Source organism: Panulirus ornatus, chromosome 14 (assembly GCF_036320965.1).
Source record: "Panulirus ornatus isolate Po-2019 chromosome 14, ASM3632096v1, whole genome shotgun sequence".
Lineage (NCBI taxonomy): Eukaryota > Metazoa > Arthropoda > Malacostraca > Decapoda > Palinuridae > Panulirus > Panulirus ornatus.
In genome coordinates, this window is record NC_092237.1 from 15,250,987 (window position 1) to 15,278,701 (window position 27,715).

Sequence of the window (27,715 nt, forward strand, 5' to 3'; positions counted from 1 at the left end):
GAGGGAGGGAGCACGGAGTGCACCCTTGGCTTATATCGAGGGAGAAGCGGGCAGTCCACTAAACTAATCGGAATCATGAAACGCATTTCTAAAGCAAATATTTCCACTACATAACTTTCTCCTCTGCGCCCCTTTATATCTCGATCTGACCCGGGATATATTTCTATTTTTTTTGTCCTTCCTCACACTCTACCCCATATACAAAACTTAATCCCAATGTAGGACCTTCTGTGTGGTATCTGTGGTGTGTTTGTTCCACATCCATAATCCCAGTCTTGAGATATTAAGCCTCAATCAGCATTCTTAGCAGACCAGTACCTTTGTGGCCTCGATCTTCTCCTCCCAGAACACAAGAGCGGTATATAGATGTATCTGTGGCACGTATATGGTTACTATTCATTCCCCCATGTTGGGAAATATTGTGTTGTATTCACGAGTATGGTGCAGTTAACCTGTCAGTTCAATTGACCTCATCGACCCGATCTTCGCAATACCCAAGTGTGGCTCTCACCGTGTACTGTCCGTAAGACAAGTGTGGTCAATATACATTCAACGAGTGACCAGTTAAGATGTTCGTAATGGATTTGGAAGCATTTTCCCCTCACCAGACCTGTTGATCCTGACCAAACTTGTGACCTTTGCAATGAAGTACACGTTGAACAATGTTGGTCCACATTCCACTCCCCTATCATGAAATGACCACAACGTGAAACACCAAACCAATGCCCTCTGCTATGTTTGGGTAATCAAGGGAAAATGAGATAAGACGAAGACAATACGTGGGGTAACTACCTCATAAGTAGTGAAGCCAAGGAGAAAAAAAAATCTATGCGAAAGAGATAGTTGTAGAGACAAGCAGTTATAGTAGCAAAATTAGGTTTGGAGGAGAGATTCTATCCTTTTCAACTGTGTTAGATACAGACAATACGATACGATACGACACGAACGAAATTTTAAATTTTGTACGAAGAATAAACATAAAGTCCACAAAATTAATAAATCATAGGCCATGACAATAATGGACAAACACGCATTAACCACGACAGAAATAAACAAATACCCTCTAGCAACGAGAGGAAAAATACACTCCAGCCACAAGAACCAACACACACAAACTGTCCAGGACAAGAACGAGTAAACACAAAAACTGGCCACGACAGCACTAAACAAAAACAAGCTGACCACAACAGAGATGAACAAACACACTGACCACGGCAGAAATGAACAAAAATACTATCCACGACAAAGATGAACAAACGCACACTGACTACGGCAGAAATGAACAAACTTACTCAACCCATGACAGAGATGAACAAACATACACTGACAACAACAGGAATGAACAAACACAGTCTACCCACGACAGCAGAGCTGAACAAACACACTCTCTCCACGACAACTGAGCTCGAGTGGAGCGATTGCATCGGGGTTCCTTGTTACACGACAATCACATGATTGACAATGCTGTACTACACAGGCTTACCATCGCATCCCTCACCTCCAGTGCTACAAGTGTCATATCCACCCTCATAATGACCCCTTCCCCAAGAGAATCATTACAAATGCCTCGATCACGAAACCTGAGCCCCGAGGGTGATAGATGAAAATCCCTCGAGTGTGGCTTATAAGTCATCCCACGAGTACAAGCAAAGTACCTCTCATGGCTTGTAAACCATCCCTTGAGCACAAAGTCCTCTGATATGGCTTGTAAACCATCCCTTGAGCACGATCAATGCCCTTACAGCTTATAATCCATCCTTTGACACGAACAAAGCCTTTACAACTTATAACCCATCCTTTGAGCACGGACAAAGCCTTTACAGCTTGCAAACCATTCCTTGAGCACGAACAAAGCTCTTACAGCTTATAATCCATCCTTTGACACGAACAAAGCCTTTACAACTTATAAACCATCCTTTGAGCACGAACAAAGCCCTTGCAGCTTGTAAACCATTCCTTGAGCACGAACAAAGCCCTTGCAGCTTGTAAACCATTCCTTGAGCACGAACAAAGCCCTTACAGCTTGTAAACCATCCTTTGAGGACGAACAAAGCCTTTACAGCTTGTAAACCATTCCTTGAGCACGAACAAAGCCCTTACAGCTTGTAAGCCATCCTTTGAACACGAACAAAGCCTTTACAACTTATAAACCATCCTTTGAGCACGAACAAAGCCTTTACAACTTATAAACCATCCTTTGAGCCCCCAAAAGCGTTTACAGCTTGTAAACCATTCCTTGAGCACGAACAAAGCCCTTACAGATTGTAAACCATCCCTTAAGTACAAGTAAAGTCCTTCAGTGCGACAGACAAACCCCAGCGTATAAGTGAATCCCTTAAGTACAACAATCAAACCTCTGTTCTACGATTATATAATCATGAAACTACGAGTACACCCTTGGAGTGCGCTAGCTAAGCACCATGAGTACGGGTCCAATAACCACAACCCTTCAGTACAAGTAAACATCTTACGTAAGAGTTTAAGCTCTGGAATACAGCAGGTTAAATCTCAGCAACACAATACTCCCAGGGAACATGCCGCCCCCGCCACCCTCACGCTCTGCAAGTTTTAACAACAAAACTCACAACAAACACCTTCAATGTCAAAATGCTACAAATGAAACCCTTAAGGGTAACAACTGAATAACTTATTATCAGAGTCGTTTCTCTTATAGAGACAACTGTGAACCTTTATTACGATATCCCAAAATCCTCTACTTACTCATGCTAACAGGGAACCTCTGAGCACAAAATCCCGCGTTATCGTCAGGGACAAACTTCATCCTACACCGTTCAGAAGGACACAGGTGAAGGAGGTCTGAGCTTGGAAAAAGACGCCATCCGAAAGTCTATCGGGCAAATATCTATCGCTGACTCTCCAGCAGGACTACTGCTATCAGCATTCAAAGGCATTTGACTAATAAATCTTAATACAAGTGTCTGGTATATTCCCAGCAATATTTCCACCTGTTCATATTTCATTCCAATTAACTCTGTTACATGGCAGGCGATACCAATAATCCATGCAAAACCTTCCTAATTCTCACTGAAAGGAACTTCCTTTCCCCTCTTATTATGATTATGTAACTTGCAAGACATTCTCATAAGCCCTACTTACTTTGACTCGTATTTATCTTCTGAATACTTGTAAAGCCATCCAGCTGTCTTCCTGGCAGCATTTGCCTACCTCCTTGTGGACACGGTGTTTTTATGAAATGAACAAAGAGAAACATCTCCAGCATGGCAAATGTTCCTCGTCCGCTGGTGCAATACTCCTTATAAAGAAAGATCCGGATTTATAACTAGAGGGGATTTATGACGAACTTTATGACTGGAGAGGTTATGGCGAGCGGATTTACGACGGGAGGGGAGCGGATCTATGACTGGAGGGGATAATGACTGGTGGATTATGAATGTAGAGGTTATTACAGCGGATTTATGAATGAGGCGTGACCAATAACACCCAAGAGACCTATTACGTTGAGTCAATCTTTCCGCTTCCCAGGTCAAACTCTCACCCAACTCGTCTTTCTCCTTTTCTTCTTCGTCCTCCTCCTCCTCGTACTTACCCTGCTGTCCCCTCCGGCCCCTCTCAATTCATTGCCTTGCCCTTCCTAATGATGCCAACACTGGAGCTTGCAGCAATACTTCTTCAATGTCTGGCTACGACCTGCCACTGTTTGGCTGTGACTGGCTATTGGTGCGACCATACGTCATACCTAGCCCAGCCTAGCTAACACTGCAGTTTTTCTACCATCGTAAAGTTGAATAATATAATTTGTCACCTATCTCTACTTAGTGTTGAACGAGGATATGCATCAGTTGATGAATGAATTACACTTCGCGATGAACACGAATGTGCATCAATCAATGAATGAACTACACAATTTCTTGTGCATGAACATCATTCTATGAATGAGTTACACAATTTCTTGTTCATGCTTTACTCTCACTCTGAAAAGTCCAGTCTTAGAGATACTGTGGCGTTTTGCTTTATTCATACAAGAGAACAATACTTCTGGGTCCGTTTTCGAGCTTTGAATTACTTTATTCTCTCTATACTGTGAGATTTTACTACTTCATCACTAATTCTTTTATCCATTATAGTCCTTTTATCTTCTATCAATCCTTTGTTTTCTCTCTTACAGCTTCCATTTTAAACGGTATTAATCCACTGGTGATGTTTCCATTTCTCATATAAGGTGTTGGCATCTAATTTAATATCTCTGAAGACGACATTCCAGTTTGTGGCTGCAGTTAGAAAAGTAATCACGTTCTATTGTTTCATCAAAATGGATATTCATGGTGTTCATACTAACGGCGTTTCCATTGTATGCTTATCATGTTTAGTCTCATCCCTTCCCATAAAATGTGTTGTATTTCTCATGACAACAACGTCTGTTTTACTCACTTCTGTCCGAAAATATAGCCATACCGCCGGAAAAGATCATGTTTATAGCGCAACTTCTTGTTCGTTTTGGTCTTTTTTGACACAGTTCTTGAACACGACCAATTACGACTTTTTTTTCTTTTAATCAGGGCTAGCGCACAGCGCCACTGCCAGAAAATCTAGAGTTAGGAAGAACAAACGATAAAATCTAAGAGTTACGAAGAACAAACGAACTCCCTCACTCCGTAGTTGCCGACGTTCACCGTGTTGAACGCATAACTTCCTTGCTAATAATGCTGCTTTACACGTACACGTACCTCAGCTTCTTTTTCTTCGCAAAGCAGCAACTAAATCATGAGACCTTAACCTTTTCTCGTAACTGGACCTCTTGTGGGTCCTCCGTGAGGTTTGTGGGCCCTCCTCCGCTTATTTAGGGCAGTATGATATTGCTTCATAATTCTGGCAACGTGTCTGCTGGTGTGGCAGACGCACGATACTATTTTGGTATAATAGCTTTCTTATTACGTCAAAGTATGTTAACACAGATTCGAAGATATCTATCATTATAATAGGTTTTATTATAAGATGAAGCTTACCATAAAAAGAAGTAACAGTGCCTTTGTTTTGTATCTATTTTAACATCAGTGATCTTTCTGGAATGGATATTGATTTTGATTTAGCGTTTCCGTGGACACCTGTAAAAGCCCCATGGATCACTAGTGGTCTATGGACTATAGAAAAAGAGCCCCAGTACTAAATGCTTCTCCGCAAAAGTATCGGACGGCTGTAACCAGATCCGGAAGTGTTTTCCATTCATCCATTCCTATTTTATAGTTCCATATACGTGCAGTTTTCATGACTAGATTCTCTGCACTCCCTGGTGTTCATGGAATATTCCTGCTGGCTGATATGGAAGGGAGTGGAGCGTGAGGAAGAACTTTCTGTTTACTTTCCTGTGTCCTCCAGTGGGCACCCTTTTCGAAGACCATAAGGTCTTCTGTTATGTGGTTTTTCCATGTACTGCCCCCAAGCAGGTAACTTCGACACAGACCATCAGATCTTCATTTATCTGGCTTTCCCATGTACTGTCCTCCAGCAAGTAACCTCGTCACAGACCATCGGGTCTTCTGTTATCTGATTTCCCATGTACTGTCCTCCAGCAGGTAACCTTGTCACAAACCATCAGGTCTCCTGTTGTCTATCTTTCCCTCGTACTCCTACGTACCCAGCCAATATGGGACAACCAAGAACCCTGCTCTATGAGTTAACATTACGCCATCAACATACGAGTCAAGACCTATAGGCACAGATTCGCCTAGCATACACACGAAATAAAAGTAAAAGCTTTCCCGCATTCGTTACAAAAAAATTGTTTTGAACGATCGAGAGTCCTGTCCCAGTGCACTGGGCACATCCGCTGATACTGAATTGAAGACAAAATCTAATGGTTCCAAACACACGTAACTATTCCACCTTTAGAGTACGACGGTAGGAACCTTAAGCACGACGGTACGACCCTTGAACAGACGCCAGGACCCCTGAGCACGAAGGTACGACCCCTGGGTATGATGCCGTAACCTTTAACCATTATACCCAGCCGCTGCGTTCCGTCCTGCTGAAAAGGTTAACGACATTTCACCACTCCAGGACCCAGAAAAAGCTTGATACCGCCAGCAGCAGCAGCAGCAGCAGCATATGAACCCTCATCACAGCTCAGAAACAAACTGGCGAAGAAAACTAACGACATCCTGTTTGTACATCCTCCTCCCATTCACCTATTAATCCTGGAAACAACAAAAAAGTCTGGATAACTGACATCGAGGCGGAATTCGCCCTCAGGAAGGATATCCAGCCATCCAAAACTTTTGGTAAAAAACGAATTTACTCAGTACGTGAACACGGTTTAGGTTTTGCAGTCTGACTTTTGGCCTGCTTGGCGCCCAGTTATTTCCATGAATCGACTATCCCTAATCACTGATGGTGAGATCTGGACATTCTGGAGGAGAGAGAGAGAGAGAGAGAGAGAGAGAGAGAGAGAGAGAGAGAGAGAGAGAGAGAGAGAGAGAGAGAGAGAGACTTCTGGTAAGAAAATTAAGGTGTGATGTTCTCGGTATTGAGGCGAAAGCACTTTTCATTCATCGGGTAAAGAGTGCAGGGTGTGGGAGAGGGACAGGATATGATTAACCAACCAGTGAGTTGATCCGTGGAAAGGATTTTCTTTTTCTTTATGGAAAAAAAAGATGGAAAACGAAAAGCCCTACTGTTTTTCTGGCGAGCGGCAGAGAAATTTCAAGTTGTGAAAACGGCATCATAAAGTAAACAGTCTACACCACAGCACGACTTACAAATCCTGAAGCACCAACAAATTCGCCTGTTGGGTGAGTACGCCTCACAATTTCAAAAGATTTCGGATTTTTCGGGATATTTTTCTCTCCCCTTCAGAGGAAAGGACCAGTGAACCGTATTTTCAGCCTATCTGAATTCTGTCAACTTCCCAGACAAGTGGAGCTATATTGCAGAGGAAGCTATAATAATATCTCGTCCAACCATCGCTGTCTCGACATGCACAAGATTCTAATTCACCCGAGAACAGCATTTTATCTTCAACATCTGAAAGCGTAGCCGATCTCCTTAAATATTATACTAAAAAAAGAAATATTCTATTTTTTTTCTTTCCTACGACTTAAAAAAACAGGCCTTGACTATAATCCAACTCCAGGACATTTGGAAAGTACTTTTAAGCTGTAATTCAATTGCAGGACACTTTGAGAGTGCTCTTGAGCTCTTAATCCAATTCCAGGACACTCCGGATATAGTCTTACGCGGTTATAAGCAATTTCTAAGACACACGCATTACCTCCCGACACCTCCCAAAGACCAGACAAAGAGTCTACTACCTTGTCGAGAAAACATGGAGCTAAATACAACCATTTGTGAGTTACAAGGAGAATAATAATTACTCCAGCAGGCCCCTCATCCAAACGGTAACACGAGCGCCGAAAGTCTTTTCGACGTTTTCTACCTAAACTTCAACCCTTCTTTGGCCAATGTAATATCCTTAATTTGCAGGAGATTAGTTCCTCGTCTTGTGACCCACGACTCAGGTCTTGATCAAGGTTAGAAAAGATACACTCTCTGTAAGACCACACTTCACAGCACGCAGCTCTGGTTAATTTACAACCGCCTTGACACCGACGGTACGACCCATGAGCACGACGGTACGATCCTTGAGGTCTACGGTACGACCTTGATGACAGAGCGCTACCAGTGAGCACGACGGTACGACCCATGAGCACGGCGGTACAATCCCTGAGGCTTACGGTACAACCTTGAGCACAACAGTGCCACTAGTGAGCACGACGGTACGACCCATGAGCACGGCGGTACAATCCCTGAGGCTTACGGTACGACCTTGAGCACAACAATGCCACTAGTAAGCACGACGGTACGACCCATGAGCACGACTGTACGATCCTTGGGGTCTACGGTACGACCTTGAGCACAACAATGCCACTAGTAAGCACGACGGTACGACCCATGAGCACGACTGTACGATCCTTGGGGTCTACGGTACGACCTTGAGCACAACAATGCCACTAGTAAGCACGACGGTACGACCCATGAGCACGACTGTACATCCTTGAGGTCTACGGTACGACCTTGAGCACAACAATGCTACCAGTGAGCACGACGGTACGACCCTTGAGCACGACGGTACGATCCTTAAGGTCTACGGTACGACCTTGATGACAGCAGCGTTATCACTCAGCACGACGGTACGACCCATACATGTCTGACGGTCTGGCCTTTATCTAACCCTTTCAAGGGCTAAGGTGAAAGGTCAGGCCATCATCCCCAAGGGCCTCTCCCTCGTGCTCAAGGGTCGTGCCGTCAAGTTCAAAGGTCACACTCTCATGGTCAAGAGGACAGGAGTCCACCAGGAGACTCTGGCTTCCTAATTCTTAACATTAAAACAATACCTTAAAACAACGAACAATTAAACCTGGTTGATAAAACATGCAACAGCTTTGACGGCACAAGCTGTCGATTGGCACTGCTGTGGGATAGAGAGTCCTCGAAGTTCTAAAACCTTGATTTACTTTTCTTAAACTTTTTCAATAATCGCTACATGCTTTCTACGAGTTCAAATGGTTTCTATGGGGGTTTCGATGGTTTCTACATGGTTTAAATTGGGTTTAGAATGATGACAACTCTCTTCGGTACTTTTTCATTCATTACTTCGGAAATTCTTGATTATTACCCTTATTGAACGTACATGTCACGGATAATTCTGCTATTCTTGGTCAAGGAAAGGTCATTTGCTGTGTGTGTGTGTGTGTGTGTGTGTGTGTGTGTGTGTGTGTGTGTGTGTGTGTGTTTGTTTGTGGGTGGGTGGGGAGCTTTTCTGAGTAGATGGACTGAGGGGTTAGTGGTCATGTACTGATAATGCCATCTAGGTCAGCCATTGTCTACACAGTGCGTCCCGAATAAGGAATAAGGTCGAGTCCTTCACCTATCCATAGAGCGAGAGAAAAGTTCAAGTGGATAGTTAATGAGAAGAGAGGCTGTAAGGTAGAAAGTGCATGAGCAGGTTCGGCATGTGAAATACCACGGGGTCGAAAGTGAGTTGCCTGTATATAAGAGAAATGACGATGGAATAATAATAATGAGAGAGAGAGAGAGAGAGAGAGAGAGAGAGAGAGAGAGAGAGAGAGAGAGAGAGAGAGAGAGAGAGAGAGAGAGAGACCTACTTAAAATGTGCATCTATGACGAGATTAAGGCTACAGCGAAGCAATCATTGTACGTCTCCCGGAGTCGATACATTCTAATATTTCTCTTCCCCACGCCATGCACACTTCGTAAGTGTCAATCCTCAGTTCGCCTGGAACTGCTTGTAGGCTTCTGTACTTGTCTCATTAGCGTTTCTTATTCCGTTGGTAGTACAGCGAAGTCTTTATCCATAGCGTTGTTATGTGTCTAATGGTTCGTCTGTGGGTGTGAGGACTGAGAGAGGAAGGTACAGACAACCGTGTTTGTACGGACGTGGTGTAGATGATGCAGGTGTTGTAGGGTTACGGTAAGTAGTAGAGGTCAGGTGAGGTAAGACGAGATGGTGTAAGCATGTGTGGCGAGAGTTCCGCAGCGCTGGTGTCAGAGCATGAGGCGAAGCAGGAGTCCCGTAGGAGTGGTGTTCACTGTCTGGGTCTCATGGTGATTACAGGAGAGGTGGCGTGCCAGGATCTCGGAAGTACGGCAAATGGAGGGATGGTGAGTTACCTAGAGTCATCTAGGTTCTGTGGCTTTGCTACGGTGCGGCACATTGGAGATGCTTGAGATTCTGCAGTTCGGAGAGTGTGGCGGTTGTCAATGTTTAGTGCTGCAGGAACTGGTGTTGACGACATCACAGGAAGTCCTGCTGAAGGAGACCACGGGATCTGTGTGGCCTGAAGTCACATGTTTCCACACGCCACGCGCGCCTCAGTGTCCAATAGCTTGACGTCCGGGTACATAAAGAAACAAGATGAATCGACCACGCCGCTACCGATATATATGTAGCAAGGCAGGTCGACCGGTAGCTTTAATTGTGTGGGCGCGGCCGCCAAGTCCATTATGATGGGCCTCTGGGGAATCATAGAGCACTACTGATCGCCAAAGCCTGACGGGGGGTTAGACCTCCCGTTGCGAAGGTAACTGTCGTCTACCTGCATGGGTGTTTGGGCTACGAAATGAAAAGGTCACCACATGAGTTCACTGAAGTTGTTTAATGAGGTAATGAAAGTGGTCCTGGTGTGACCGATTTCGCCACTACGTCAGGTTGCTGTCAGATGGCTTATGCAAGGTGTATAATGTATAAAGTCCTCAACAAGTCTTTCTATATTCCGTTCTGGACTTTCGTATATTTTTGCTCGATTATTTTCTAAATTCCACGGTGATACTGTAGAGTTTGGTGTATTTCTTTCTTTCTTTGAGAGGCTTTTAGAGCCACTATATCATCCTTTATCCCTTTAACCAACGTACAAATTACTATGCATCTTTCTCGTCTTCTCTCTAGGTTGTAAAGTTCGAGTTTGTTCACCCTCTGTTGATAGATCGTTCCGTCCCGTTCCTTCGATTTTGCTCGTAAAGTGTTTCATAATCATAGTTTCATTTCCACTTGATTGAATGAACATGCAGCTCAGTATTTAATCTTGCTGCTTATAAATGCGATGAATATTTTCACCATCAGTTTTCTTTTATAGCGAAAGTTCTCATTATCATACCACTCATCAGTGGATTCAATATTGCTAACTTACGAATGTTCACTCTGAATACTAGTCTTTCGTTTATGATGACTCTTTAGAAGACTGAAGCTCGTTTCGTCTTCCCTATTGGCCCTTTTAATGGTGTTATCATTATATTCTGGTTCATTCCACGAGTTATGTGCGCATATCTACAAACCTTTCTTAGCTGAATTTCAACGTCTTCACTTCGGCCCATTTGTTGATGGTATCAAACACTTTTGGCCAACCATTTTACGAGTCATCTGATCGTATCATGTTGCTCGTATCATCAGCACAGCACATGACTATACTTAGGCTTCTCCTGCGATGTTTATCATCTTCATCGCAAGGACATAAAGAGGCTAATGACGTCTCCCGTGGCAACTTCGACAGAACATCTTCATTTGCAGCTACTCTGAATTTTCTGTTATTTATATACTCTCAGATCCATCCTCCCTATCGTACCTTCAACGTTTTGCTCTGCTACTTTCTCTTGTTAACTGCCGATTCTACTTTGCCAAACGCCTCGGGAAAATCGAGAGAGAGAAAAAACAAGAGTCCGTTCTCCACTAGGGTCTGAGTGGCTTTAATAATTTTACACGTCCATGTCGGCCTTCATTTATACCGTTGATCTTGAGCAAATGCGTCCGTCAAGCTTGACGTGTGATGTCGAGATAACTGGCGTATATTGCCTTGGTATTATCTTACATCCTCCTTTGCAGACTCTGCTTACGTAAGGTGTTTTAAGAATGCTTTCTAGTTGACTTGCGTCCAAACTTTGCCTCCTCAAATAACATCAACGTTTTTGTTTATGCTATTGTTATTTCTGTCTTTTTTCGGGATGGTAGGGATGCAAATTATTGCAGATGCAAAACTATCGGCAACGTAATCTATCTCCAGCAACGACGATGATCCACGAACTAGTCTGTAAAAAGCAGCCCAGGGCTGAACCCATTTCGATACTGCTGTCAAACGATGTTAATTCCTTTAATTACTGCATTTGTGTGAGGCAATAGCGCTTCTATCTTATTCTTCAGGTACGTCAGCAACATCTAGTGATTTTGGTTTGAATCTATATATAAAATTATACATAAAAGCGCCTTTGTTATACCAGTGCTGACTACAGGCCACCTCTTGTGATGCCAAAGTGCCCGGTCCAATGAGAGAGGCCACGCCAGGGCCCAGAGATTCGAAACTTGCCCAGAGCTTGACGGAGCCCCGCAAGACCAGAAGAACGTGCACGTCTCTCTCTCTCTCTCTCTCTCTCTCTCTCTCTCTCTCTCTCTCTCTCTCTCTCTCTCTCTCGTGCAAGGGGATCCCAGCAATCTCCCCAACCGCACTGGAGCGCAACTCCCTCTATCTATTCAAGAAGGGACTGACGCCTAGCCTGTGAGACGCAGAGAGCTAACCTACTCTGTGGGTATGTCGCCGACTTTCCCGCCGAGTTAAGTGGGTGAAACCAGTGGAACGACGGACGCCACTCTGAAGAAACGCCTGGGGAACCGCCAGATACCAGCAGTTACTCCTGGAATCCCTGTGGCTTTTGCAGGAGCCGCACCACCAAGTGGTGCTACAGAGTTACTGATGTGCACCACAGGAGAGTGTAACGAGTAGCTGGGGTAACCGTGTGAATGCCTCGCGACGCCACCGCCATCTATGACAGACGACGACCTGTCCGTAAGTTAGTTCGCTAAGAGTCGTTCCTACCGCCACTCCACTGGTCTTCAACCAACCCTAGGAGTGACCCTGTGTCGTACAACATCAACTCGGGAGGTCGTGCTGCCGACGTGGTGCATCAATAAAGCTCCAATGAGGTCAAACAACGACGGTAGGCATACTACACTCCCTTATGTTACGGGACTCGGTGAACTGTGAGAGTCAACGTTGCCAACCGCGACGCTAGCCGAAACCGCTAACGTTAGCACCACTATGGGACTTGTCCCCTTAAAGACAACGTCGCCAGCTGACCATCATCACAGGCTATATGGCACAGATGGGCCGAGACGTGGCCACATCGCAGCGCTTGTAATATACCAACGGTCATTCAAGCATCTGACTGTCGAGACCCAGCTAGCTTTCGTGATGGACAGCTACGGGTAAACCATACACCCCACTGCATCGCCTCAGTAAGACTATAATACAAGTGTAATAACAGTGACCCAACGGTTACAGTGATCGGGTATTACGTCATTATAGTGACATAAATGATAGGTGCCTATGTGTATGTTGAAACTGTATGACTGTATCAGAATGCATGATGAACTACTGATATTTGCTTGTTTCTGGCATTGTTCACGGACGAGAATAATATTTACTTGTTTCGTTCACGCGCGAGGATAATATTTTCTCTCTGGCTCTCCCGTCCACATTCTTTCATCATTCTCTCTCTTCACTGTACCTCAGTTCTTTTAATGGGGATTTAATTATGTGATACAGAAAGTCCGCATCATTAAACTCGGTATCTGAATGAAGATAGATAGATAGATAGATGGATATATATATATATATATATATATATATATATATATATATATATATAGAGAGAGAGAGAGAGAGAGAGAGAGAGAGAGAGAGAGAGACCCAACAATCATTTGTCATAGGTTCTATGTGGCCATACTATCCTAAAAGACTCATCCATGCACTTCTCTATCAATTTCGTCAACACAACGAATCCATCTCGTCTTCCTCCTTCATTCAGACAATCCTCCCGATTTCAACGCTGCTAAGCTAAACTCTCTCTCTCTCTCTCTCTCTCTCTCTCTCTCTCTCTCTCTCTCTCTCTCTCTCTCTCTCTCTCTCTCTCTCTCTCTCTCCGGCTCTTATATCTAACCTAACTTAACTCAAGTAGACAGTGTCTTCACATCCATGCCTCAGAGATGGAATGAGCACCTTTCAAATCTAAGGTTCGTGTAAAGTTCCATGATATGTAATTATATACACGTACTCGCTTTTACACACACACACACACACACACACACAGGAGCACAGGAAGCAGTGGAGGGCACTTGTGGCACGAACACTGTCCATGGCTTATTCCCCCACAGGTTCATCCTCCTCCAGACCCCACTCCTGGGGGGCTCTACAGGCGCGTCAATAAACCTAGCGTAGCGCCTCTGGGGACCAGCCAACACATGTTTCAATGGCTATTCATGGCCTCTTCGCGGTCGCTTTTGGGGATGAGGATGGTGGGTGTAGGATGGAGGGAGCGAGAGGACAGGAGACAGGCAGCTCTCTCTCTCTCTCTCTCTCTCTCTCTCTCTCTCTCTCTCTCTCTCTCTCTCTCTCTCTCTCTCTCTTGTGTTGTTACATAATGGCAGCTCGAGGCTCATGGGTGAAGCGCACCTTCCTGGAAGATCCCACAAGTTGTTGCCGTACAACGGAAGGGGCAGTAGAGACGATACCCCCACCCTCCCCAACGGAAGGGGCAGCAGGGAAGACACAGAAACGCTACCCCCACACTCCCCAACGGAAGGGGCAGCAACGAAGACAGAGACGATACCCCCACCCTCCCCAACGCAAGGGGCAGCAGCGAAGACACAAGAGACGATACCCCCACCCTATCCAACGGAAGGGGCAGCAGCGGAGACACAAGAGACGATACCTCCACCCTCCCCAACGGAAGGGGCAGCAGCGGAGACACAGAGACGATACCCCCACCCTCCCCAACGGAAGGGGCAGCAGGGAAGACACAGAGACGATACCCCCACCCTCCCCGACGGAAGGGGCAGCAGCGAAGACACAAGAGACGATACCTCCACCCTCCCCAACGGAAGGGGCAGCAGCGAAGACACAGAGACGATACCCCCACCCTCCCCAACGGAAGGGGCAGCAGCGAAGACACAAGAGACGATACCTCCACCCTCCCCGACGGAAGGAGAAGCAGGGAAGACACAGAAACGATACCCCCACCCTCCCCGACGGAAGGGGCAGCAGCGAAGACACAAGAGACGATACCTCCACCCTCCCCAACGGAAGGGGCAACAGCGAAGACACAGAGACGATACCCCCACCCTCCCCAACGGAAAGGGGCAGCAGCGAAGACACAGAGACGATACCCCCACCCTCCCCAACGGAAGGGGCAGCAGCGGAGACACAAGAGACGATACCCCCACCCTATCCAACGGAAGGGGCAGCAGGGAAGACACAGAGACGATACCTCCACCCTCCCCAACGGAAGGGGCAGCAGCGGAGACACAAGAGACGATACCCCCACCCTCCCCAACGGAAGGGGCAGCAGCGAAGACACAGAGACGATACCCCCACCCTCCCCAACGGAAAGGGGCAACAGCGAAGACACAGAGACGATACCCCCACCCTATCCAACGGAAGGGGCAGCAGCGAAGACACAAGAGACGATACCTCCACCCTCCCCAACGGAAGGGGCAGCAGCGGAGACACAAGAGACGATACCCCCACCCTCCCCAACGGAAGGGGCAGCAGCGAAGACACAGAGACGATACCCCCACCCTATCCAACGGAAGGGGCAGCAGGGAAGACACAGAGACGATACCTCCACCCTCCCCAACGGAAAGGACAGCAGCGGAGACTATACACCAACACTCCCCGCTGCCCTCATCATTATCCAAATGATCAAAAAAAAAGGGAAGAAATATTATCATAATTTCGTCATTTCTATGCCAGGACTTTCACGGTACTTGACAGACTGTCTCAGGACGATGGAACAACTACCAACCCTTCACTCTCTCTCTCTCTCTCTCTCTCTCTCTCTCTCTCTCTCTCTCTCTCTCTCTCTCTCTCTCTCTGTGACACTTGGGTTCCTGCCAACTAGGATGCAGATACGAGGAAAGAAAAAAAGAACACAAACCAACAAACACAGACAGACGCAACCAGACGGGAACACAAAGCAAAAGACACAGATTCAAACTCAGGGGGAAAAAAAAAAGGACAGAAAAAACGAGTGAGTAACGATACGAGCTCTGCGCTGTAGAACCAACAATAAATGATAGCAGCGTTTAAAACTCGTTCGTTGAACACGGAGGAGAAATGTAGTGCTACAGAACGTCGACATATCTACCTACATCTTCATACATATAAATAAATACATACTAAATACTGGCAGCGATAAATATTCTCGATGAACGGTGATGGTTTCCGTGAGACAGTATGTGGATGAGAGTCTCTGACATGGAGGAGACGTGAGAATACGGAGGAAAATGGGAGGAAAGGAGAGAGGTAATTAGTGCTGTGGTATGAGATCACCTTGGAAAAAGCGGAGCTCAGGCTTTACATGTAGCGGTGTGGAGTGCCTAGCGAGTCAATGTGGCAGTGGGAAAATAAAAAACATCTAAAACATTTTACGCCTTGAGCAAAACGGCAGAGCCCCTGAGCACCAAGTTACGACCCTTTTGAGTACAACACTACGACCCTTGTGTACAACGGTACGAGCCTAAGGCACGAAGGAATGATCAATGGGCACGATGGCCTGACCTTTTACACCTGACGTCGAAAAATGAGCCTGGCTATGGTACCCAATGGTCATACGGCCGTGTCTAAGGGTCGTACCGTCGTGCACAAGGGTCGTGATCAAGGGCTGGATCTTGGTATATAACCAAGGGCTCTACCGTTTAGCTCAGGAAAATCTTAATCAGGAATTCACCAGAAAATTCTCCTGGATGCATCTATAAAGTGCCATGTGGAAATTGTATAAATCTTATGCTGGGCAGACTGGTAAGGATCTTTCTGTTAGACTTAAGCAACATAAATATAGTATAAGAACGGGACAAGAATCAAATGCCTTGTTTAATCACGTTAAAAACTATGATCGTTGTACTGACTGGAGTAATGCCATCTCAGTTATTAACTCTAACTCTATTACCACAAGAAATATCATTGAATCTTCTATTATCAAAGACACAAAGAATTATAATCTTAATATTAGTGATGGCCTATACAAATTAGATAACTTTATTGTTGATAAAATTAGTAAAATAACTCTAACTCTATTACCACGAGAAATATCATTGAATCTTCTATTATCAAAGACACAAAGAATTATAATCTTAATATTAGTGATGGCCTATACAAATTAGATAACTTTATTGTTGATAAAATTAGTAAAATAAGTTTATGAACGCTCGCTGTATGTCTTGGACAATCGCATGTTCACAAAATGGCGCCCTAGCTTCGTCTCTTCGATGCATATCAACTAACTGTTATATTTCTAGCTTGTGTCTCCCCTGATGATGTGATTATTACATGAAAAGGCACTTGGGAGCTTATCGTGGTTCATTTTCCCCGTGGACTCATAGGAATATATATACATATATATATCTTTTTCTCGGCTGACAGTAGCGACCACCCCCTCCCGCTACGTGGCCACAGGAGGTGGGCCACATCTCCAGCATAAATAAAGTCAGGGATCTATTTTTTCTCAAAGTCATCCGTTGTAATGGATACAAACTCGCGGGCAAAGGATTTACCTCGAAGGAGGCCAGGTACTCTTTCTTCAACAGGATTGCTAACAAAGGCAACGATTTACCAATTATTTCAAAGCATGACCATAGATACGTTGAAGCATAGACCTCTTGAATCACATAGATACACAGACCACAAAGACCCAAGGTCGAAGCGAGGTAGCATGGCCTGAACACAATATATATATATATATATATATATATATATATATATATATATATATATAGATAGGAAATGTACAATTTATTCACACAAACGTGAATAAATTGTACATTTCCTTTTCCATAGCCAGAGGTTGAACCATTATGTGACATTCATTTTTTTCATTCAAGCTAAAAGTTTGTTTTATAAATTGTTTCTTACATTTTTCATATGTATATATATGTATGTGTGTGTGTGTGTGTGTATGTGCGTATGTATGTGTATGTGTGTGTGTGTGTATATGTATATATATATGTATATTATCCCTGGGGATAGGGGTGAAAGAATACTTCCCACGTATTCCTCGCGTGTCGTAGAAAGCGACTAGAGGGGACGGGAGCGGGGGGCCGGAAATCCTCCCCTCCTTGTATTAACTTTCTAAAATGGGAAACAGAAGAAGGAGTCACGCGGGGAGTGATCATCCTCCTCGAAGGCTCAGAGTGGGATGCCTAAATGTGTGTGGATGTAACCGAGATGTGAAAAAAGGAGAGATAGGTAGTATGTTTGTGGAAAGGAACCTGGATGTTTTGGCTCTGAGTGAAACGAAGCTCAAGGGTAAAGGGGAAGAGTGGTTTGGAAGTGTCTGGGGAGTGAAGTCAGGGGTTAGTGAGAGGACAAGAGCAAGGGAAGGAGTAGCAATACTCCTGAAACAGGAGTTGTGGGAGTATGTGATAGAATGCAAGAAAGTAAATTCTCGATTAATATGGGTAAAACTGAAAGTTGATGGAGAGAGGTGGGTGATTATTGGTGCATATGCACCTGGGCATGAGAAGAAAGATCATGAGAGGCAAGTGTTTTGGGAGCAGCTAAATGAGTGTGTTAGCGGTTTTGATGCACGAGACCGGGTTATAGTGATGGGTGATTTGAATGCAAAGGTGAGTAATGTGGCAGTTGAGGGAATAATTGGTATGCATGGGGTGTTCAGTGTTGTAAATGGAAATGGTGAAGAGCTTGTAGATTTATGTGCTGAAAAAGGACTGATGATTGGGAATACCTGGTTTAAAAAGCGAGATATACATAAGTATACTTATGTAAGTAGGAGAGATGGCCAGAGAGCGTTATTGGATTACGTGTTAATTGACAGGCGCGCGAAAGAGAGACTTTTGGATGTTAATGTGCTGAGAGGTGCAACTGGAGGGATGTCTGATCATTATCTTGTGGAGGCTAAGGTGAAGATTAGTATGGGTTTTCAGAAAAGAGGAGTGAATGTTGGGGTGAAGAAGGTGGTGAGAGTAAGTGAGCTTGGGAAGGAGACCTGTGTGGGGAAGTACCAGGAGAGACTGTGTACAGAATGGAAAAAGGTGAGAACAATGGAAGTAAGGGGAGTGGGGGAGGAATGGGATGTATTTAGGGAATCAGTGATGGATTGCGCAAAAGATGCTTGTGGCATGAGAAGAGTGGGAGGTGGGCTGTTTAGAAAGGGTAGTGAGTGGTGGGATGAAGAAGTAAGAGTATTAGTGAAAGAGAAGAGAGAGGCATTTGGACGATTTTTGCAGGGAAAAAATGCAATTGAGTGGGAGAAGTATAAAAGAAAGAGACAGGAGGTCAAGAGAAAGGTGCAAGAGGTGAAAAAAAGGGCAAATGAGAGTTGGGGTGAGAGACTATCAGTAAATTTTAGGGAGAATAAAAAGATGTTCTGGAAGGAGGTAAATAGGGTGCGTAAGACAAGGGAGCAAATGGGAACTTCAGTGAAGGGCGCAAATGGGGAGGTGATAACAAGTAGCGGTGATGTGAGAAGGAGATGGAATGAGTATTTTGAAGGTTTGTTGAATGTGGCTGATGACAGAGTGGCAGATATAGGGTGTTTTGGTCGAGGTAGTGTGCAAAGTGAGAGGGTTAGGGAAAATGATTTGGTAAACCGAGAAGAGGTAGTAAAAGCTTTGCGGAAGATGAAAGCCGGCAAGGCAGCAGGTTTGGATGGTATTGCAGTGGAATTTATTAAAAAAGGGGGTGACTGTATTGTTGACTGGTTGGTAAGGTTATTTAATGTATGTATGACTCATGGTGAGGTGCCTGAGGATTGGCGGAATGCGTGCATAGTGCCATTGTACAAAGGCAAAGGGGATAAGAGTGAGTGCTCAAATTACAGAGGTATAAGTTTGTTGAGTATTCCTGGTAAATTATATGGGAGGGTATTGATCGAGAGGGTGAAGGCATGTACAGAGCATCAGATTGGGGAAGAGCAGTGCGGTTTCAGAAGTGGTAGAGGATGTGTGGATCAGGTGTTTGCTTTGAAGAATGTATGTGAGAAATACTTAGAAAAGCAAATGGATTTGTATGTAGCATTTATGGATCTGGAGAAGGCATATGATAGAGTTGATAGAGATGCTCTGTGGAAGGTATTAAGAATATATGGTGTGGGAGGCAAGTTGTTAGAAGCAGTGAAAAGTTTTTATCGAGGATGTAAGGCATGTGTACGTGTAGGAAGAGAGGAAAGTGATTGGTTCTCAGTGAATGTAGGTTTGCGGCAGGGGTGTGTGATGTCTCCATGGTTGTTTAATTTGTTTATGGATGGGGTTGTAAGGGAGGTAAATGCAAGAGTCCTGGAAAGAGGGGCAAGTATGAAGTCTGTTGGGGATGAGAGAGCTTGGGAAGTGAGTCAGTTGTTGTTCGCTGATGATACAGCGCTGGTGGCTGATTCATGTGAGAAACTGCAGAAGCTGGTGACTGAGTTTGGTAAAGTGTGTGGAAGAAGAAAGTTGAGAGTAAATGTGAATAAGAGCAAGGTTATTAGGTACAGTAGGGGTGAGGGTCAAGTCAATTGGGAGGTGAGTTTGAATGGAGAAAAACTGGAGGAAGTGAAGTGTTTTAGATATCTGGGAGTGGATCTGTCAGCGGATGGAACCATGGAAGCGGAAGTGGATCATAGGGTGGGGGAGGGGGCGAAAATTTTGGGAGCCTTGAAAAATGTGTGGAAGTCGAGAACATTATCTCGGAAAGCGAAAATGGGTATGTTTGAGGGAATAGTGGTTCCAACAATGTTGTATGGTTGCGAGGCGTGGGCTATGGATAGAGATGTGCGCAGGAGGATGGATGTGCTGGAAATGAGATGTTTGAGGACAATGTGTGGTGTGAGGTGGTTTGATCGAGTAAGTAACGTAAGGGTAAGAGAGATGTGTGGAAATAAAAAGAGCGTGGTTGAGAGAGCAGAAGAGGGTGTTTTGAAATGGTTTGGGCACATGGAGAGAATGAGTGAGGAGAGATTGACCAAGAGGATATATGTGTCGGAGGTGGAGGGAACGAGGAGAAGAGGGAGACCAAATTGGAGGTGGAAAGATGGAGTGAAAAAGATTTTGTGTGATCGGGGCCTGAACATGCAGGAGGGTGAAAGGAGGGCAAGGAATAGAGTGAATTGGAGTCATGTGGTATACAGGGGTTGACGTGCTGTCAGTGGATTGAATCAAGGCATGTGAAGCGTCTGGGGTAAACCATGGAAAGCTGTGTAGGTATGTATATTTGCGTGTGTGGACGTGTGTATGTACATGTGTATGGGGGGGGGGGGGGGGGTTGGGCCATTTCTTTCGTCTGTTTCCTTGCGCTACCTCGCAAACGCGGGAGACAGCGACAAAGTATAAAAAAAAAAAAAAAAAAAATATATAGATAGATAGATAGATAGATAGATAGATAGAGAGAGAGAGAGAGAGAGAGAGAGAGAGAGAGAGAGAGAGAGAGAGAGAGAGAGAGAGAGGAGGGGGGGGGGATTCATGCCCCCAACACAATATATTGCTTCTAATTTTGAACTAACATTATTTGCTCCTCTTTAACCATACGAAAAATATACATGACTTCCTCTTTGAAAAATATGTGTCTTTCTCCTCCTCCCACATTACTCATGGGATTTCTGTTCTTTTCCGTTGTCACAAACAGCCTCGTTAGAAACCCAGTGGTCTGTTGTGTATGAATTCCTTTGTATTCATGTGTCTACATTCTGTTCTCTTGCATTCAGGGCCTGCGCGACCCGCACTCGCACAGCACCATCGGGATTGCTGTCCCATCATATATATATATATATATATATATATATACCTATGTTTTTCCTCACCTCCCTTTCCACAAACAACTTAGTGCACTTAAAGAGACTTTGCCCCCTCACACACACACACACATATATATATATATATATATATATATATATATATATATATATATATATATATATATATATATATATTTGTCATCTTTGTTCGCACTTTCCGTAGTTAGTGATGTAGCGCCAGTAGCAGACGAAAAAAAAAACTGGCCTCATTCGCCCACATCCGCTTCATACCCAATAAACGAGCGTAAAGCAAGAACGTTAAGTATTTGCGCCTCCAGGACAGGAGGTTGCCTAAGCAGGAGGGAGACAAAGGCACGCCAGCCGCCCACGAACACGGGGACGTTAAGACGTCTCGAGTACGTGTCTTGCAGGGAGGGAGGGGGGGGGGGGCGGTCGAGAGAGAGAGAGAGAGAGAGAGAGAGAGAGAGAGAGAGAGAGAGAGAGAGAGAGAGAGAGAGAGAGAGAGAGAGAGAGCTGCTCCTCTCCTCCTCCAGACCTGCCAGACGCCAGCACCTTGAGCCGCGACGCTAATGCCGGCCCTTGTTACCTAAGACCTGCTTGGGATTCAGAGGCGAGTTATAAATATGCTGAACTTCGTCTGGGGATGCCGTCATTATCCCTACGACAACACGTACTACCACGGCGTGCTATTTATTAGCTCAGGTAGACGGATAACACATGAACTGTTCACATGATCAACACTTGTCTGGTTCAGTCTACATCTTTCCTACCTACATACCTGTACTTGTCTATGCCCCTCTTTTTTAAACCACGAATCCCTAAAATCACCGGTCCATTTTCAGCATACAACTCTACAAGGTGTTCACCATTTCCATTCACCTTACTAAATAACCCATGTCCCTCAATCATACTCTCAACTGCCACGTTGCACACTTTCGCACTGATATTACCCATCACTAAAATCCGGTCTCTTGCAACAAAACTGCAGATCCATTCAATTAGCTGCTCCCAAAACACTTTCCTCTCATGATCTTTCTTCTCAGGGTCAGTTGCATAAACACTGATAATCACCTATCTCTCGCAATTAACTTTTACTTTTACCCACATCAGTTTGGAGATCACTCTCATATGTGCTTTCACACACTCCCACAACTCGTACTTCAGCAGCACTACTATCCCTTCCTTTGCTCTTGCCCTCACACCAACCCCTGACTTTACTCCTAAGGTATTTCTAGACCATTCTTCCCCTTTTTCTATGGGCTTTGTTTAACTCAAGAGCCAAAACATCCAGGTTCCTTTCTACAAACATGCTACCTATCTCTCCTGTCTCCTCATCTTGGTTATATCCACACACATTCAAACATCCTAACCTGAGCCTTCGAGGAGGATGAGCACTCCCTACTTGGCTTCTGCTCTATGTTTTAAAAAATATTATTATTATCATTATTATTATTATTATTATTATTATTATTATTATTATCATTATTATTATTATCATTATCATTATTATTATCATTATTATTACTACTACTACTATTATTATTATTATCATTATTATTATTATTATTATAATTATTATTTTTATTATTATCACCATTACTGCCTTTAGTTAGTGGTACAGTCTCTAATTACGAGGGAGGCGTAGGAAGCAGACGGAGTCCTTGTTACATGGGTATTCCCCAGGTGGAGGTCGGCTCCACCGGTGCTTGAACCTTACCAGAGCAACACCACAACAGACTTAACCCCAAAAGAAGTAGGAGGGAGACAGTGTTCCCCGAGCATGGGGAACAGCGAGAGAGGTTACCCTTCCAGCGAGAGGTAGAACACGACAGGTACTTCCTCAGCCACAGGTACAACATGACACTTACCTTCCCAGTGAGAGGTAGAACACGACAGGTACTCCCTTAGCCACAAGTACAACACAACAGGTAATCCTCCAGCCAGAGGTACTGCACCACGGGCAATTCTTCATCCACAGGTAGAAAACGACAGGTATTCCCTCAGCCAGAGGTACAACACAACAGGTACTCCCTCAGCTACAACTATAACACGACTGGTATTTCCTCAGCCACAGAAACAACACAAGGGGTACTTACTACCTCTGCCTAAAACAGGGTGTGGTAAAGTGGTGCGATCTTTAAGCTCCCTATCTTTCTGGTTCTCCTCCCTCATTCTGTTCTCTCGTATCTAGCGAGCTTCCTCTCCCGCCAGTCTTATCTACATAACTGTTGACAGATCCACCTCTCCCAGTTTCCCTATCACCAGCGACCCCTCTGGAGGGGTATGTTCCGTCTGCCTCAAGAGCTCTTCCTCCTCATCAACGAGCAAAGGCACTCACATGATGACCATTTAGGACTAAGTTCCTCCACTTCTTTCTAATCTTTTCTTGCTGGATGTAGTCGTCTATATTTCACTATTTCTACCCTTGTAAGCTCGGCTTTGAACAAAGTTTTCAATGATTCAGACGTAAACTAGTTAAGGTTAATGCTTTCTATACTTCATTTCTAACCATCTTTCTCTCTCTCTCGAAAACTCCTTATAATTTCTCATGACCTTTAAAGGCTCTGTAATTCCAACAATCCACGCAACACACGCAGTTCGTGACACAGGAACATCTCATCAGTTCAAGGAAATCCCCAAAGACACAGGTAAGTCGATCCCTAAGAAACACAATCCTGATGAGATGCCACAAATTCATGTGTACTGAACAGACGCTCCGATTACACAAAGGACTGATCCGTCCTTGTACGGAGGACTGCCCTCATGTCATGGGAGGTTCCGCTTATACGTATCTACTGGAAGAAAAAAAACCCTAGTCTAAAGCAGTCTGACTCTTCCTGGCTGACTTTAAGACTTAACCCATTTGCCCTAAGCCAAAATGCTGGTTCTCTTCTTTCTTCAGTTGGTAGTTATGAGATTTCTGCTCTCAAGGGCTGGCTGGTGTGTATATGTGTGTCCAAGCCATTAGCTTAAACCACACAGTGCTCGGCCAGCAACTAGGTTACATAATAAATGCGTCGTCAGAGGCAGTTTAAGAAGGGACCGTTGTCGTAAACCGCTTTCACTGTACCGTTAAACTCTGGACCTCTTTACCATCGCAGTTCTTTCCCAACACGTCTGACCGATCCTTTCTATAGAAGGCAGGTTTCACACTCCCTCAAACACTCTGATTTACACGCCTTTTGCTCTCCCTACTTGCACCTCTTCAGTTTCAATCAGTACTTGGCCTCGACGAGGACTTTTGTCTGCGATTCGAAAAATCACCAAAAAAAAAAAAAAAAATAAGTCCTGGTGTGTGTGCATGTGTATATATATGTCTGAAAGACGAGAGAGAGAGAGAGAGAGAGAGAGAGAGAGAGAGAGAGAGAGAGAGAGAGAGAGAGAGAGAGAGAGAGAGAGAGTACTCACCCCTGCGAGATGTCCAGGCGGCGTGTCATAATGAGAGCGGCAGCAGCAGTACCAGCAAGAGAGACGAGCCTTACAACAGCAAGAGCTGCAGCAGGGAAGACAGTCCTCCACCTCAGAGCCTGACGGCAAGACCACCAGTGACGGGGGCTTAAAGCTACTGCCTTCCCTCCTAAACAATACTGACAAGTTATACACCAAGGGAGATTCTCGGAATAACTAGATGACAATCTCTCCACAGCTCGGAATAACTAACAGGGAGGATAAAGCTATTTTGTCATTATTTCATAAAAAAGTTCTGTGCAAGACGATGTTCACTCACGGGTCTTCTCTAACTGATGGACTGCGCAACTCGAGAAAGTATCATATGCTTGGTACATGACTACGCACACTACTGTATATCAAGCACTGCATGACCTAACTCCTTGCCTATGGGAGGATTGAAATGACGTTAGATGTTACAGGTAATCAATCAATCTTGTCGTCCTTTGAGGGAGGAAATAATTACTTGCGCAATCTTGTATCCCCTCCAACTAAACACAACACTAATTCGCTTGTCCAGTAATGACTGTCTGAATGAGCAGCGGCGCCCACCTGGTGCGAACTGTAAGTTACTGCGGAGGCTTCAGGGATGTCTGGTTCACCCTAGCGGCCGCCTTGCGGTTGCCGCTCACGACTGGAGACTAAAGTAGAGTGCTGAGACAGCACCAGAGGAGCGGTGTTGTGTCTCTGATGCGGGAGGGTTGATATGTTTACGTCATATACAGAACGATACTCCCTGGTCATGATGCGTATGTCTTTTGGCGATGAGGTATCCCACTCTCATGTACGTGCCAGCCCAATCGTTAGCTTTTTTAAGACCCCTCCCACACACATGAGAGGTTAATGCTCAGGTATGGACATCCCTGATTGGCTAGTATTGGCTAGTAAGGCCTTACGGACTACCCTGATTGGCTAGTAAAGCTGATTTACAAATGTGGCTAGACCTATCCTAGATGTAATGTCTTCACCCCGTTGCCTAAGCTGGTGCCCAATTTACTTTCCAAATAGAAGAATGATGAAAGACATCACTACAGCAGCGGCTTTGGGAGGATCCATCGGCTTTGGAAGGATCCATATGGGGTTGTAAGTGTGGACGTGACACGACGCATCTGTAACATCCTGTTATGCTGGGCTGGTGCTACATAGTGGGACATGCTTTTGTCGCTAGTAGCTGCCCACCACCCGTAGGTGGTAGGCAGTAGTAGGGAGACTCGCTAGGTCCCAAAGCGGCAGACGCTGGCAGAGCTGGCGGAAGGGGAGTGCCTGGATGACCCAGTATCAGCTTGGTCTCCAACTGCCAAGAGGAACGTTTGACACACTTTACGGGAACTCACTGATCTTAAGAAGAAATATGTGTCAGCTGACAGAGGATTTGATTGTGGGAGAGAACACTGATCCAAGCCGGGACCTTACTGACATATAGAGTGAGGTTAAATGAAAGGGAAAGGAAAAAACAAGGGAAAGTATTTACGAACTCTGAAAGTGGAAAAAAAAAATGTTTGTTAAATCATACCAGGTCACAGTTACTGGTAAAGACATGAGAGGGTATAAAGTTCAAGGGATACTCAGAAATGGACAGGAGAAGCAAAGTGAGGCTTAAGAGGACAGCGTCGGGAGAGGAGGGAAGGAACTCTCTCTGCACTGGAAGATGAGTGTAATGCACTGCACAAGGGGCCAAAGGACAACGGTAAGTCCACCCCTACGAGGATGAACAAGATGGTGAGTAAAATATTGATTGTCGGTGATGATAAGTGCAGGATAGGTACACGGACAGGGCAGGAAAAACAGGACGAGGGTGTTTCCCTGATGCCAAGGTAGGCCCTGTTATAGACAGAATGGGGTGACATTCAGTCTGGTAAGGGGAAACAAGCTCACTATTTCCCTCCGTGCGGGTGGCAATGGCATTGGAAAGACTAGGAGTGAGGAGTGGATAGGTAGGTATAATACAACTACAGACAGGTCTAAGAACAAGGGTGGGATCCCAGTATTGTGGGGTAGTCTGCCTCGTAGAGGAGTTGGAGAAAAAGTGCTACTCGTCGGAAACTGGGATGGTCTTCAAAGGCAGAATGTTCTGCATGCTAAGGATGGGGCAGGCGTACTGGCTTTGGCAGATTCGGAAGAGAGGATTTGTAGCCGAGGTTCGTCAGTCTTGATACATTCAGATATCAGTGGTATGCGGACCTTGTAAGGAGTCTGGTGTATTAACCTCTTTTTCTCGATAGTTACAGACGTGGATTAATCGAGAGAGGGACTAAAGCTAAGAGGGAAAATGACAGGGCAGGTCAACTAGAAGTCAGGGATCAGGTGCAGGCATGTAAGAAACACGAAAGACAAGGGCATCTAGCAGTCACTTCCCAGGTTGGAGGGGTCTTTGGAGAGGGGGGGGGGTCTCCTCACAGGTCGAGGCAGGGAACAAGGCAGTGTGGGGAATATAGCAGGACAGATCAGCTAGTGCTGATTGGAAACGAGGCAGATCGGGGAAAAGGTAGCACATGGCAACTTGAGGTCACTTTCCAAGAGGAAGCAAGGAAAAAGAGAGGTAACGAACAAGGTAGAACAGGTCAATGAAAATTTCATATTAATGCAGGACGTGTACGTAAGAAATTTTCAAGAGTTCTAGACAACTGCATTGGAAGAAAATTTCCTCGTCAAATATGCAATTCTTGGGTAAAGTCTTGTTTAACAGTGACAAGGAAAATAGAGAGGGTGGTGGGGTCCTGCTTTTACTTACAGCTCGTCCTAATCATGCACTAAAATATGTTGTCGCTGTCGATAATTTCGACTCCATTTTCCATGCAAATTAAAGATGAGCTTCGGAAGAAAATAACAATAGGATTAGAGCACAGGCCCCCAACACAGACACCAGAAGTAAACGAAAGACTTTATGATAAGTTAGCAGAAATTTGTAATGCACAAGATTCGATCATAATGGGAGACTGATATACAGGGATCTACTTGGGGATCATCCCTTTCCTGTAGCATACGA

At 44.9% G+C, this 27,715-nt stretch overlaps 1 protein-coding gene across 4 annotated transcripts in view; it reads right to left on the reverse strand.

The window, feature by feature from the left end:
* LOC139753328 (ATP-binding cassette sub-family C member 5-like) overlaps positions 1 to 27,715 on the reverse strand; it is a 525,518-nt gene that overhangs the window by 201,274 nt on the left and 296,529 nt on the right. Inside the window, exon 1 of one of the 4 annotated variants that reach the window (XM_071669666.1) lies at positions 24,691 to 24,859. The exons of the other annotated variants lie outside the window; for them this stretch is intronic. Within the exon in view, the coding sequence (XP_071525767.1) occupies positions 24,691 to 24,719 (29 nt within the window). The 5' untranslated portion in view covers positions 24,720 to 24,859. Of the gene's footprint in view, positions 1 to 24,690; positions 24,860 to 27,715 lie in introns of those variants that run through there. 4 annotated transcript variants of the gene reach the window in all.